The sequence below is a fragment of the Phascolarctos cinereus genome, unplaced genomic scaffold (genome assembly GCF_003287225.1).
Source record: "Phascolarctos cinereus isolate Bilbo 61053 unplaced genomic scaffold, phaCin_HiC Scaffold_5;HRSCAF=322, whole genome shotgun sequence".
NCBI classification, from domain to species: domain Eukaryota; kingdom Metazoa; phylum Chordata; class Mammalia; order Diprotodontia; family Phascolarctidae; genus Phascolarctos; species Phascolarctos cinereus.
This window is the reverse complement of record NW_027555958.1, coordinates 243,466,290-243,480,723: the sequence shown is the minus strand read 5'-3', so window position 1 is coordinate 243,480,723 and position 14,434 is coordinate 243,466,290. Positions and strand designations below refer to the sequence as shown.

The 14,434-nt window shown below is 43.5% G+C and overlaps 1 protein-coding gene across 1 annotated transcript in view; it reads right to left on the bottom strand.

The window, feature by feature from the left end:
* The window catches only part of GRM4 (glutamate metabotropic receptor 4), a 326,984-nt gene that overhangs the window by 181,432 nt on the left and 131,118 nt on the right, over positions 1-14,434 (bottom strand). The window contains 1 exon segment of the mRNA XM_020999609.2: positions 2,537-2,753. Coding sequence (XP_020855268.2) covers positions 2,537-2,753 — 217 coding nt within the window.

Sequence of the window (14,434 nt, the reverse complement as noted above, 5' to 3'; positions counted from 1 at the left end):
TACTCCTTTATTTCCTTTCCTCCCCCCAACCCCCATCAAAACTTATCTATCCCCTGCCTCATTCCTTCAGAGTCCTGCTAGATTAATGAATGGGTTAACCTGAAACCCCTACTGAGTAACACACAGGAGAGTCCTTCTTACAACAATGCCTTAACCCAAAGTGTGGAGGCCTCCTAAGACCATGGAAACCACACTGCTCTTGGAATCAAAGGAGCTAGGTTCAAATCCTGCCTCTGCCACTAAGTCACTGTGTGTCCTTGGACATATCGATTAACATCTCTGCACTCTAGTCTCATCATGAAGGGGGTTCAATTAGATGGTGTCCTAAGTTTCTTCCAACTCTAACATTCTGTGATTCAGGGTTGGTGATTGTAATGATGAAATTACAGGCATTGAAACAGGTGGGGAGTGGGTCTTTCCCAAAATCCCTCAAATCTAATCACAAAAACAGAGAGAAACTGTCCCATGGCTATCATTGTAGGGATGGCTTCTCTCCTTCCTCCAAGCTTTCCATTTGCCAAATTCATCTGTTACTCTGTTCTTCCCAGTTAGGTGACACAGTGGATAAAAGTGTTGGTTCTAAAGTCAGGAAGACCTGAGTTCAAATATGACTTTACACATTTACTAGCTGTGTGACCCTGGGCAAGTCACTTAACCTCTGCCTGTCTCAGTTTCCTCAACTGTAAAATGGGGATAATAATAGCACCTATTTCATAGGGTTATTGTTAGGATCGAATGAGATAGTGTTTGTAAAGCACTTAGCACAGTGTCTTATGTATAGTAGGTGCTTAATAAATGCGTGTTCTCTCCCCTACCCCAATCCCACATCCACTTATACACCCAAGCTAGTTGCTCATTCATCACATCCACAAAAGTCATCCCCCTAGCAGCCCTAAATACATCTCAATCAACACCATCATCCACCCTTGACCTTCAATCAATCCATAAGCATTTATTAAGTGTCTGCTATGTGCCAGTCACTGAGCTAAGTGCTGGGGATACAAAAAGAGTCAAAAAAATAGAGGAGAGTACCTGCCTTCAAGAAGCTTAACCTTTTCCTTTCCTCCATTCCATGTCTGAGAGGACAGAAACTTATGTGAAAAACAACTGGGGCCTCAGAACGTCAGCTTGCTTCTCTGTTCATGTGTAAAAGCTCTGGTTGAAGAAAGCATGGGATGGACTGCACGGCCAACAAGAACCATCAATATGACACAGTAGCTAAAGAAGCTTATGAGATATTAAACTGCATTAATAGAGGTTTATGGAACAAAACCTGGGAGCTGACAGTCCCATTGCACTCTGCCCCCAGTCAGACTACATCTGGAGTGATGTGTTCGGTTCTGGCTGCCATATTTCAGAAGCAAATGGCAACCAGGGAAAGATGGTCAAACTAGTAAGAGGACTCCAAGCCATGTCATCCCAGGACTGGTTGAAGGAATATTTAGCCTGGAGGAGAAACATTATAAGCGAGAAGATGAGAGCTGTCTTCAAATATCTGAAGAGCTATCAAGAACAAAACAAGGACCCTTATGTGGAAGTTCAAGGAAGCTGACTTGGGCTCCAATGGAAAGAACTTTCTAATGATCAGAGCTTTCCAATCATGAAATGGATGGCTTTAATGAATGCCCTGTTATTGGAGGGATTCAAGCAGAAATGAGATGACCACCTGTTGTAAAAGAGACTCCTTGGGGGAAGAGGAGAAGAGGTTGAACTAGACATCTATGGCAAAGGTTCTCGACCTGGAGATCACAGAACCCTATAGGTCTGACTGGGGGGTGAGAGGTGGGGGGCCATGAACTTAGAAGGAAAAATAATCATATCTCTGTTTTGCTAGTATTGGTTTCCTTTGTAATGCTATGTATTTGATTTTATGCATTAAAAACATCATTCTGAGAAAGGATCCATAGGCTTCACTAGACTGTCAAAAGGGGTCTGTGATACAAAAAAGGGGGGGTTGAACCTTTTCTATGGTCACTTCCAAATGGAAGATTTTATGAGTTCTAAGAGAATGTCAGCTATTTTAAGACTTGGGGATGGAGTAGAATTAGATCTTTTCAAGTGTTCAGCAGGCCACCATTGTGGAAGAAGGGTTGAATTTGTTCTGCTTGGCCCCAGAGGGCAAAACATTGGTTGATGTACGGACATATATCCTAATAATTAGAGAGACCCCAAGTTGAAATGGAATGCTTCAAGAGGTGGTGAGTTTCCCTATCACTGGAGGATTTTGAGGGCAGATTGGATGATCATCTTATCCAGGATTAATTAGAGCAGGGTCCTGATTAGGAGTAGATTGGATTTGATCACCTCCAAAGGAATTTACCATCTGAGTATTTGAATTTAATTATGATATATAAATATATTATCAAAAAGCCTCTCAAAAAACCATAGGAACAAGAAAGAGATTTAAGTCCACCCACAGACGATGAGATTTTAACCACACTGGACGTTCTACCCCAAGTTCTTACCTCCACCCCAAGTACCCACCCCCAAACACACATAGATACAGACACACACACCCATGGGACAACCAGCTCACCATCCTCACGGGACTTCTGGATGAAGGCCTCCACCCCGCTCTCGCCATAGCTGCCCTCTGAGGCCAGCGTGGACACGTAGTTCCACTTGAGCGCACGGACGATGTCCACCATGGCCTGAGCCTGGTATGTGTCCGAGGGCACCACCCGGGAGAAGAAGTCATAACGGCTGTTGTCACTCAGGTCAGGAGCTGTGGACGCGTAGCTGATCTGAGGGATCTGGGGGGACACAGAGAGATAACTACTAACTCCAGAGGCTAGAGAGAGGGGCCTTAACTCTGAACCTGACCACCCAGCTCATGACCTCTCTCCAACTCCCATCACCTCCCTCAGATAAACCTTGAAACATGGGTGTGTAGAGACACCCAACATCATCCCTACCTGTGGCCCCTCCATAGGCTCTGTTTTCTTCCCATCCCACCTGAAGATCTCTGGGCTTATCCTAGTATCTCCTGCCACTCAGTAAGTCAGAAAAATCCAACAAGCATTTATTAAGCTCCTACTATGTGCCAGGTACTGTGCAAGGGAGTTGGGGATAATGAAAACAATTCCTGCCCTGAAGAAGCTTATACAAAACACAAATCATTAATGACTTTAATCAAGAATGGCTCCCCCCATAAGGTAGCACCTGAATTGAGCCCTGAAGGAAGCTAAAGATTCTAAGAGATGATGAACATTTTAAGCACAAGAAACTGGCTATGCAAAAGGAGAGGGGAGATGGAAGACTGAGCACAGGGAACAAGCAGGGCACTTTGCCTGAGATGTGCACGGACAGGGTAATATGAGCAGTAAGTCTAGTGCAAAAACAGACCTGAAAAAGGTCCCTGCCCTCGGACAGCTTACATTCTAGTGGGGGGGGGAATAAAACATTTCTATAGAAACAATCAAGTAAGGGGCAGCTGGGCGGTGCAATGGATAGAGCACTGGCCCTGAATTCAGTAGGACCTGAGTTCAAATCTGGCCTCAGACACATAACACTTACTGTGTGACCCTGGGCAAGTCACTTAACCCCCATTGCCCAACCAAAAATAAAAAATAAAAAAAAGAAAGAAACAATCTAATGCAAACAAGATAATTTTAGGAGAGAAAGAGAGAGAATATCATCCACTAGAAAGATCAGGAAAAGCTCTCCCACCTCCGCTCTACTCCTGAATTTCAGGATCCCCATCAGCAATACAAGCCAGGTTAACATGATACTCAGAGTAACAGGAGATTGTGAAAGACAGCTGAACTTGAATGTCCAACTCCACCAAGACTTCTCAGAAAAGCCCCATGTTCTTCCTGTTGCTCTGGCCATGTCTGTTATACACATATACACACATGCACACATACTCTATTCATACCAGTCCTCTCAGTACCCAATATGAATAACAATAATAAAATAGCTAACATTTATATAGCACTTTAAGGTTCACAAATTGCTTACATGCATTATCTCATTTGAGCTTCACAAGCCTTTGAGGTAGGTGTTTTTACTATCCTCAAGTCACAGATGAGAAAACTGAGTCTCAGAAAGGTTAAATGATACTATGGTACAGTAAGAAAAAAATTAAGTCTTGGAATTTGGTGTTTGAGGACCTAGGCTCAAATTCTGAGTCTCTGTTTACTACTTCGCTGTTAGGTGGTATAGTACTAGATAGATAGATAGATAGATGATAGATAGATAGAGAGAGAGAGAGAGAGAGAGAGAGAGAGAGAGAGATAGATAGATAGATGGACGGATGGATACTTAGATACATTGATACATGCATGCATACATACATACATACATACATACATGTAAACATACAAACATACATAGAACAAGCACTAGTCCAAAAGTTAGGCTAGACGAGGCAGCTCTTTAAAAATACAAGTTATTGAAAGACTCCAGGGGCTCCCTTTCACTTCTAGGATCACTCATAAAATCTTGTGTTTAACTTTTAAAGCTCTTCATAACCTCTCCGTCCCATCACCTGTGCAGTTTTCTCATGTCTCACACACACACATGCACACACACATGCACACACTCACACACACACACACACTCGTACTCTTCAATCCAGTGCTGAAATGCTCTCCCTCCTCATCTCCCCCTCCTAGCCTCCCTGGCTTTCTTACAGTCTCAGCTAAAATCCTACCTTCTCTGGAAAGCCTTTCCTGACCTCTCCTAATTCTAGTGCCTTCCAATTATTTCCAATTTATCCTGTATATAGCTTTTCTGTAAATAGTTCTTGCATGTTGGCTCTCCTTGAGAGCAGGGACTGTCTTTTGCCTTTCTTTGTCCCCCGGGTGCTTACATTGCCTGACACACAGCAAACACACATTTAATATATTTTTGTTGTTGTTATGCTATTAAGACTAACTAATCTACATCGGTAGAGGAACTTTCCTCACCAACAGTTACCTACATTAATGAAATCAGAAGTAAGGATCTCCTTCCCCGCAAAAGAGATTCTTTAAATTCTATAGCAAGGAGCAGCTAGGTGGTGGGGTAGGTAGATAGAGCACTGGCCCTGGAAAGTCAGAAGGACCTGAGTTCAAATCTAACCTCAGACACATATTAGCTGTATGACCTTGGGCAAGTCACTTAACTCCCATTGTCTCAAAAAAAATTACTTCTGTTTTGGTACAGCTAGGTGGTGCAGTGGATAGAGCACTGATCCTAGAGTCAGAAGGACCTGAGTTCAAATCCAGCCTCAGACACTTGACACTTACTAGCTGTGTGACCCTGGGCAAGTCACTTAACCCCATTGCCTAACCAAAAAATAAATAAATAATATAGCAGAATATAAACATGCTCTTATCAGTCCCTACATAAGCCAGGCCCCCATTACATAGCTTCACCACAGCCCCCCATCCATTCCCCAAAAGAAGAAAAGTCCTGAAAATCTTTAACTTATGTAATGAGCTGGAAGAGTAAGCCCAAGAGGATTAGTTCCACTAACTGAAATTGTTCAGCCTTCACTTGTAAGCTGAGTGACAGAAGGAGCTTTAAGGTGTCAGTCCATCCCTCTGCCTCCAAGCAGTGGTTGTTTTCCCAACCTCTAGCCAAATAGCTGCTAAAGAGAAAACCCCACCATCTCACAGCTCCCTCCCTCTGGTCTTCGTTGCTCCTCATCCTGATAATAAAGAGAGAGGCAACAACTCTGAGAGCTAGAAGAGACCTTAGATATTATCTAGTTCAACACCCTCTTTTTAAAGAGGAGGAAAGCCCAGAGTGGATGGAACGCCTGGGAGAGTAGGAAGATGGTGGCATCCTCCACTATGATAGGGAAGTCCTGTAACACAGGAATACTGTAAGTGGAGGGAAGAGGGGAGGAGATGATGAGTCCTGTTTGGCACTTGTTACATTTGAGGTGTATATGGGGACATCCATTTTGAGATGTCCAAGAGGGGATAGGTGACTGAAGATCAGGAGAAAGGTTAGGGCTGGATAAGTAAATTTGAGAATCATCAGCACAGAGATAATCATTGAACTCATGGGAGCTGATGAGATCACCAAGTGAAATAATATAGAGGGGGAAGAGAAGAGGTCCCAGGACAGCCTAAAAGAAAGCTCTCATATCCACCCAAATATTCATAGCAGCACTTTTTGTGCTAGCAAAGAACTGGAATCAAAGTAGATGTCTATCGTTTGAGGAATGTTTAAACAAATTCTGATATGAGAATTAACAGAATATTACTATGTCATAAAAAATGATGACTATGAACACCTCAGAGGAGCATGGGAAGAAATATGAACAAGTATAGAGTGAATTATGCAGAACCTGGAAAGCAATATATACAATGATTACAGCAATATAAATAAAAAGAAAAAGCTAGATGCTGAATTTGCATAATTATAATGCATTATGCAATTATAATATAATATTATATTATAATAGCTTGACCCTGGAGAAAAGATAAGGACTTAAGCCTGTTTCTCTTCTTTGCAGAGGTAGGGGACTATGAGTATGGAACATTGTATATATTATCAGATTTGATTAGTGTGTTGATTAGTTTTACTGAATTGGTCTTTTTTCCTCCGTTACGTTTTTATGCTTTGTTACAAGGGCTATACAGAAATTACATACATACTAGATCATAAATTACATACAGAAATTAAAGTGATATAAAAACAAAAAATAGAATTTAAAAAAAAATACTTAAAGAATCTTTGTAGAAGGATTAAATTCCCTGAGGAAGGAGAGTAACTTGAAGGGCAGTCCCCAAATCCAGATCTACAGAGGAAAGGCACCTCTTTCATGATACTCCCATCTCAACTCACTCTCCAGACTGATCCATCTTCTCACCAGCGGCCTTACCCCTCGGAGAGTAAGTATTCTCCTTTCTGGATCTACTTTATGTGTTTTCTTCCCCTGTTATGATGTAAGCTTCTTGAGAAAACACAGACTGTCTTGTTTTCTTTCTATTTCTATTGTGGGCGTCCGATTCTCAGCACAGTGCCTGGAATATTTGTTGTTATTGAGTTGTTTCAGTTGTGGCTGACTCTTTGTGACCGCATTTGGGTTTTTCTTGGCAAAGATCCTGGAATGGTTTGCCATTTCCTTCTCCAGTTCATTTTACAGATGAGGAAACTGAGGTCAGGAGAAACAAGGTGAAGTGACTTGCCCAGGGTCACACAGCTAGTTAAGTGTCTGAAGCTGGATTTGAACCCATGAAGATGAGTTTTCCTGATTCCAAGCCCAGTGCTCTATCCACTGTGCCACAAGTGCTTAATAAGGGCTCTATCTATCTATCTACCTGTGAGAAAGGTGGGGAGGGGAATAGTATGGTCATACCTAATATGGGATAATCAGCCAGGCAATGCTAAGGTAGTTCGGATGCAGGCTTTTCCCAAAGAGAAAAGAGCAGGGCCAATCAGCACCAATATTCCTTTAAGATCTGTATTCCAGCTATCAGGACCATGAGATTAAGCAGAGATGCTAAAACAGAACCATTTCAGTCCCTGAAGAATATCCCCTATCCCCAAGATACTCACTTACTAGATGATGCCTGAAATTCCTTTGACAGAAGACCAAGCTGACCCTAAGGGGTTGGTGTTTTTTCCTGGCCTTAAGCAACTTTCTTTCTCTTCTTCTTTTTCTTGGTGGTCCTCCTCTGTATGTTTCTCTCTCTCTCTCTCTCTCTCTCTCTCTCTCTCTCTCTCTCTCTCTCTCTCTCTCTCTCTCTCTCTCTCTCTTCACAGTCTTCTGTTTCTTTGTGTCTCATTCGCTGTTTCTGCCTCTCTCTCTCTCTGTGTCCTTTCTCTTTGTCTCTCCTTGTTATTTTTCTGTTTTTCTTTCTCTCTGTTTTCTCTTTTCTGTACTTTGTATCTCTCTGTCCCTTTCTTTTCTCTCCTGCCTCTCTCTGTCTCCCTCACTTTCTCTAGATTCCTATTTCTTTCTATCTCACTGTCTCTCTCCAATTTCTTGGTCTCACCTTTTCCCCCTTTTTCTCTTGTTTCTCTCTCTTCCCTCTGCCTGCCTTTCTGTTTATCACCATCTTCTTTCTTCCTCTCTGTCCCAGCCTCCATGGTTCCCCCCCACCCCTCCTCTCTGTGTCTCCATTTCCTTCTATGCCTCCCCACCCTTCCTCTGTGTCTCCATCTCTTCTGTGTCTCCCCTACTCCCCCTTTTCTCTCCCAAGTCCCCCCCCCATCTCTCTAGGACCATCATCACATTGTCTGTGAGCCAGTGACCACTCCTCTGAATGCTAAGAGGATGCTATAGCCCGCTCTTCCCTCCCTCCCCAGCCCCGCTGCCCAGTGGGATGGAGGGCTCCTCTTTGAGTGGTGAGGTATTCTCAGGGCCCAAACAGGGAGATTATTTGGGCTCCAATTCAACTCGGCTCAGCGCTCCTCAGTCAAACTCTGTGGCCACAGCCCAGCGGGGAAGGAGTGACACTTGTTTAACATTCTGCTCTCGTCTCACAACTGTTCCTCGCCAGCCACAAGGAAGAGAGGTCTCAAAAGAGGCGCTTCCTCCCCATCCTACTCTTCCATCTCTTCATCTCCCTATCTCTTCCCTCAGCTTGGAATGCCCTCCCCTCCACACTCCACCGATAAGAGGCAACATGGTATAGTGGATGCTGAACTGGGTTTGGAGTTAGGAAGACCTTGGGTTCAAATGCTGCTTTGGAAACTTACCAGCTATGTGACCCTGGACATGTCAACTTAACTCTCTGTGACTCAGTTTCTTCATTTGTAAAATAAAGGGGTCAGACCCAATGGCTTCCAAGCTTTCTGTCTATGATCCAGTGATCCCTCATCTTTGTTATCAAAGCTTTCTTCCCTCCTTCAAGGCCCAGCAACAGCAGAACCTGCTTCATGAAGCCTTCCCTCATCTCCCCAGCCAGAAGTGCTCTCTCTTCCCTTAGGGCTCTCGGAATACCTTGTGTACACTTCTCCGACGGCACTTTGAAATAATTTCTAGAACGCTTTAAAGTGCTTTCCAAAGCAATTTCCTTGCAACCACCTTGCGGGGTAAGGAATGCAAGTATTATCCTACTTTAGAAGAGGAAACTGAGCGATCTGCAGAAAAATGACTCGTTCAAAGTCCCACAGCTAGGATGCATCTGATGGGTCAGTTTTGCTGACCTTTGATCTGTCTATTGTTTCTTCTGCTATACCACAGCGTCTCTTACTTTCAAATTATACTTTGTCTGGCAGTTATTTGGTTCCTGGTCTTAGGCCCGATCCCACCTCCACCATTAGGAAACAAATAAGGAAACTAGCATTTATTAAGCCCCTACTATGTGCTAGGCACTGTGCTAAGGGATTTACAAATCTTATTTCATTTGATCCTTACAACAATCCTAGGAGGTAGATGCTACTATAGTCCCTATTTTACAGACAACAAAACTGAGGTAGGCAGGTTAAGTGACTTGCCCAGGATCACACCTAAGCATTTAAGGCTGGATTTGAACTGAAGTCTTCCTGACTTCAGGCTCAGCACTCTATATACTGTACCATCTAGCTGCCTCAGCCAACAGACCATAAGCTCTTTGAGCTTTTATTTTATTTTTTAACTTTATATCTCCCCCAGGGCCTAACACAGTGCCTTACACAGAATTTGTTCTCAGTAAATGTTTGCTGAATAAGGGAGGGAAGCTCCTTCATTTCCTTAGTGACAAAGATGTCCAAGTTGTACAGCAAGGAATAAAAGCTGTTTCTTAGCTTCCAGCAACAAAGAAGAGAGAAGCCAAGGATGTCTCTGAGAGTGTGTCTCAGTACGTTTGTGTATGTCTGAGCCTATGAGCATATATGTGGGTCTGGGCCACTTAACTCCATGGCAAAGCACTTTGGTGGGTTTTTTTTAATTAAATTTTATTTTATTTTCAAACAAAGATCAATCTCGTAAAGCACTTTGCAAACCATAGTGCTATGTAAATGTTAGCTATTATTATCATGGAAAAATGTTCCCTGACCACAGATCATACTCCAGGCCCTGGCCAACCATGTGATTCTAATTATAATTATATTCATTATTATCATTAGATCTTACATCTGGACAGCTCTTTACAATTTAACAAAGTGCTTTAATACTCTCTCATTTGAGGCCTAGAACCACCCCATTGAGGTAGGCTGAGTATTATTAACCCTATTGTACAGATGAAGAAACTGAGACCCAGAAAGCAGTAAAGTGGCTTAACCAAGATCATATGCTCCTTAAGTGGCAGAGCTGGGGCTCAACTTCAGGGCTGCTGACTCCCCTACATTCCACCTCAGTACCTATGTTGTTGACCACAAGGGGCATCGGGTAAAAGAGCAGATCAGGGCAGGTCTTTCCCACTACAGAAGAAAAGTGGAAGTTGATGTCCCATGGAAGCATGGTCTTCACGCTGCCTATAGGTGCATTTGTGTCTATATACGTGCTTATGATGTTCCGTCCTTCACCTGCTAAGATCATAGGGTCCTCATGGGACAAGAGGAATATTGAAGAAAAGGGAAAATCCCCTTAGGAAATCATCCTGCTTTCTAACCCTCCTCTCTCTGTTTGTCTTCTCTCCCATACACCCTCCCCCACTCTTCTTTCTCTCTTCCCTCTACATTCTTTTTTTTCTCTGTTTTTGCCCCCCTCTCCCTTCTCTCTCTTCTCTCTGTCTTTGTCTTCCTCCCTCTCTCTTCTCTCTACCTTCTTTTTCTCTTTGCCCCTTCTCCCTTCTCTCTCTTATCTATCTTTGCCTTCTTCCCTCTGTCTCTTTCCTCCTCTCTCTCTTCTCTCTCTTTGTCTCTCTCTCTCTCTCTTCTCTCTACCTTCTTTTCTCAGTCTTTGCCCTCCACTTTCCCATCTCTCTCTTATCTGTCTTTGCCTTCCTCTCTCTCTCCTCTTTCTTCTCTCTTTTTCTCTTTGCCATTGTCTCTGACTGCAGAGTAGAATGTACCGATGGCCATGCTCCTCCTTCCCGCGCCTACATCAGAATGACAGATCCAAGAACCTTCCTAGAGTTGTTTCTCCAATTCCTGACCCACCAAGCCCACAGCTATGTCCCCCTTCTCCTAAGTCTTCTGATACAGGTTGTCTGAACTCCATTTAGCATGTTACTGTTCAGTCATTTTTAGTTATGTCAGGGTTTTCTTGACAAAGATATTGGAATGGTTTGCCATTTCCTTCTCCAGCTCATTTTACAGATGAGGAAACTCAGGCAAACAAGGTTAGTGAGGTGCCCAGGGTCACACAGCTAGTTAGTGTCTGAGCTCAGGAAAATGAGTGTTCCTGACTCCAGGACTGGCACTCTATCCACTGTAAAGGAGTATTGCTGTGCTATAGGAAATTATAAACAAGGAAGAATTCAAAGAAGCTTTGGAAGACATATATGAACTGATGCAGAGCAAAACCAGGAAACCAAAAGACCCAATAAATACAATGTCACTGGAACAATGTAAATGGAAAGAATGACAACAAATATCAAATCCAAACACTGTGTACACCATCCTATTGAATAAGCTTAATCCAGAGAAGAGACTTTTTTTAAAAATCACCCTTCTCACCCTTCTTTAGAGGGTGACATAATATGGGAATGGCTGTGAAACATTGTACATCCTATCAGATAGAGTTGATATCTTGTTTAAATTTTGTTTCACTGCTTTTTTCCACTTTCTTTTTCATCCTTTGTTAGAAGGGCTGGCTCACTGAGAATAGGATTGGGGAGGGACATAAAAAACAAAACAAAGAACATCGATAAATGAAACCTTTATTCCAGTCCTGTTTCTGCTACTCACTTAGCTGTATAGTCATGGTCAAATCATTTCTCCTCTGGGTCTCAGTTCCCTCTGCTATAAAATGAAGGGGGTTGGACTACATGGCTTCTAAGGTTCTTTCCCATTCTATATCCTATGATAAGTATCTATGAGATATCCAGCAACCAGGCGGGGGGCTGGGGCTGGGGCTGGGGCTGGGGCTGGGACTGAGGCTGGTAGGGATTCTCTGAGCCCTTTGCTATGGATGGGGCCAAAATAGGCTCCAGGTTTTTGCTGCATCTTCCTCCCTCTTTTGATCCTCAGCTCTCAGGTGCCCACACAATGGCCCAGCTCCTGCATCAGCTATTTTCTCAGATAAAAGGCAGTGATGCTTTTAGGTACATGAAAGCTAGAGCAGTCAGGGAATTCACATTTCAGAAAAAGCAGGCAAGGGAAGGGAAGAAAGCACCAGCCTCTCCAAAGGGCCTTTAGGCAGGGCCCAGGAAAAGATAGCTCAGCCTGTCAAATCCACCTCTCCTCAAACATCTCCCTGACAAGGTTAGGCTGGTCTGGCATGGACTCATGATCCCAGACATGGGGCCAGAAGAGTCCTCTCACAGAACCCTCATAAGATGGGAAAGAGATTGAAAAGGGACAAAAGCCCAGCCCACCCCCCCGGATTGTATAATCCCTTCTACTCTTCTTTTTTACCCCCTTCTTTCCCATTCCTTTCTCCTCTTCCCAGGCATAGCCTTATATTGCAATTACCATTGCCAAGGATTATTTAATCAGTTGTGTGTGTGTGTGTGTGTGTGTGTGTGTGTGTGTTTAATAGGAGAGGCAATGAGTTATCATTGAGAAGAGACCTAAAGTCAGAAGAATTGGGTTCAAATCCCATCTGAAACACTTGGGACAAACCACTTTTCCTCTGTCTTCCTCATGGGATCAGGAAAGGGCCTTAGAGAGCATCTCATCCAACCCAATCATTTTACAGAGGGGGAAATTGAGGCCCAGGGGAGGTGAAGTGACTTGTCCAACGTCACAGAGGGAGTAAGCCTACAACACAGGATCTTAACTCAGCTCCTCTGACCTCCACAGCCAGTGTTCCTCCCGCTTCACACTTCCTTTTGCTGACTCCAGTTTCCTCAGCTGTAAAATGGGGACAATAATAATGGAGTCAGTGAGAGGCTCAAATGACATCATGTTATAAATCGCTTTGTAAATCTCAGAGCCCAATATAAATGTCAGCTGTTGTTACGATTGTCTTCTGGCCAGCTTCTCTCTCTGTTTCTCCTTTCCCCGCCTCCCCACTCTTTATTTCTTTCATAGTCAGCTGCTTCCAGCACCCAAACTACTCTACTGCCGAGTAAGGAAATCTCAGGGTACAAGCAATATACAAATGAGAGAACGCCAGGTACAAAGCTTCCCAGGACCCAGGGTAGCTTGACTCAACCATTCATTAATCAGCCTCCTGGTTCAAGCTAAAGGTGGGGGGAGAGAAGGGAGGATAGCGATAGGGGTAGACTAGAAGCCAATCCCCTTGCCTCCAAGCAGGTAGGAAGCTCTTCAGGCATCCCCCAGGCACAAAGCAGTCTATCCTATTACAAACTGCTCTTACCCTGGCTCAGTTCAAGACTGGCCTGGCAGGAACTCTCCTGTCAAGTCCAATCTGTCACTGCCCACTTGTCTAATGCAAAACTGACACCACTAGGTAGCACAGTGGGTAGACTTGGAGTCCAGAAGACCTGGGTTCAATTCCTAGCTATGTGACCCCAGGCAACTCACTTGACTTCCCTCAGCCTCAGTCTCCCTGTTTATAAAATGGATATGATGGCTCCTATCTCACCAGGCTGTCATGAGATGATGTATATAAGGCACTTAGCAACCTTAAAGGGCTACCTACATACATGCTAGCTATGATTAATGCTAGCTTCTTCCCTGACCAAGTCAAAGTTATTGTTACTGTCCATAGTCACTGGACCCTGGGAAGCTAGATGGCTTGGTGGATAGAGCACCGGCCCTGCATTCAGGAAGACCTGAGTTCAAATCTGGCCTCAGACACTTGACACTTACTAGCTGTGTGATCCTGGGCAAGTCACTTTACCCAATTGCCTCACAAAAACAAAATAAAAAAAAACTACCATAGTCACTGGACCCCTGAAAAGACAGTTTCTATGTAGTCTGCCTCACTCACAGAAATTAGCTTAAACTAGCCTTTCTCTATCCAGGACACACCATAATCCTGGGTCAACTGCCCTCATTTTTGGTCTTTCCTGGACAGGCTCAATGCCATTCTCATCTCCTGCATTTCCCATGCCCTCCATCAGCTCATGCTGCTTTCTGTCCCTATAAAATGACTTGCCACATCTCTTCACATCTCTGCTGTTTGTCTACCCAGCATTCCTAACCTTTCTCTCCTTCTGACCTTAAATTGGCTACCAAGAAGTCTTTACCACCTTAAAATCTATCATAAAAGCAATGAACCCTATAATGCCCAGGCTAGAAAAGATATTTGAGGTTGTCTAATCAAGGAATACCAACCTGATATAGGAGAAGTTTGTCAAGGGGATACGGGAAATACTTGGTAAATAACTCTATTGTCCTACCGAAATAAGTGTATTTTATTTTTATGTGCATATATGTATATGGTCAAGTCCATCATTTATTTCCTCCCATGTTGAATAAGGGGTACAGGAAGGTTTATTAAAAGCCAAAGGGGTGCCAAAGGAAACAAGTATTTATTAAGCACCCATTACAT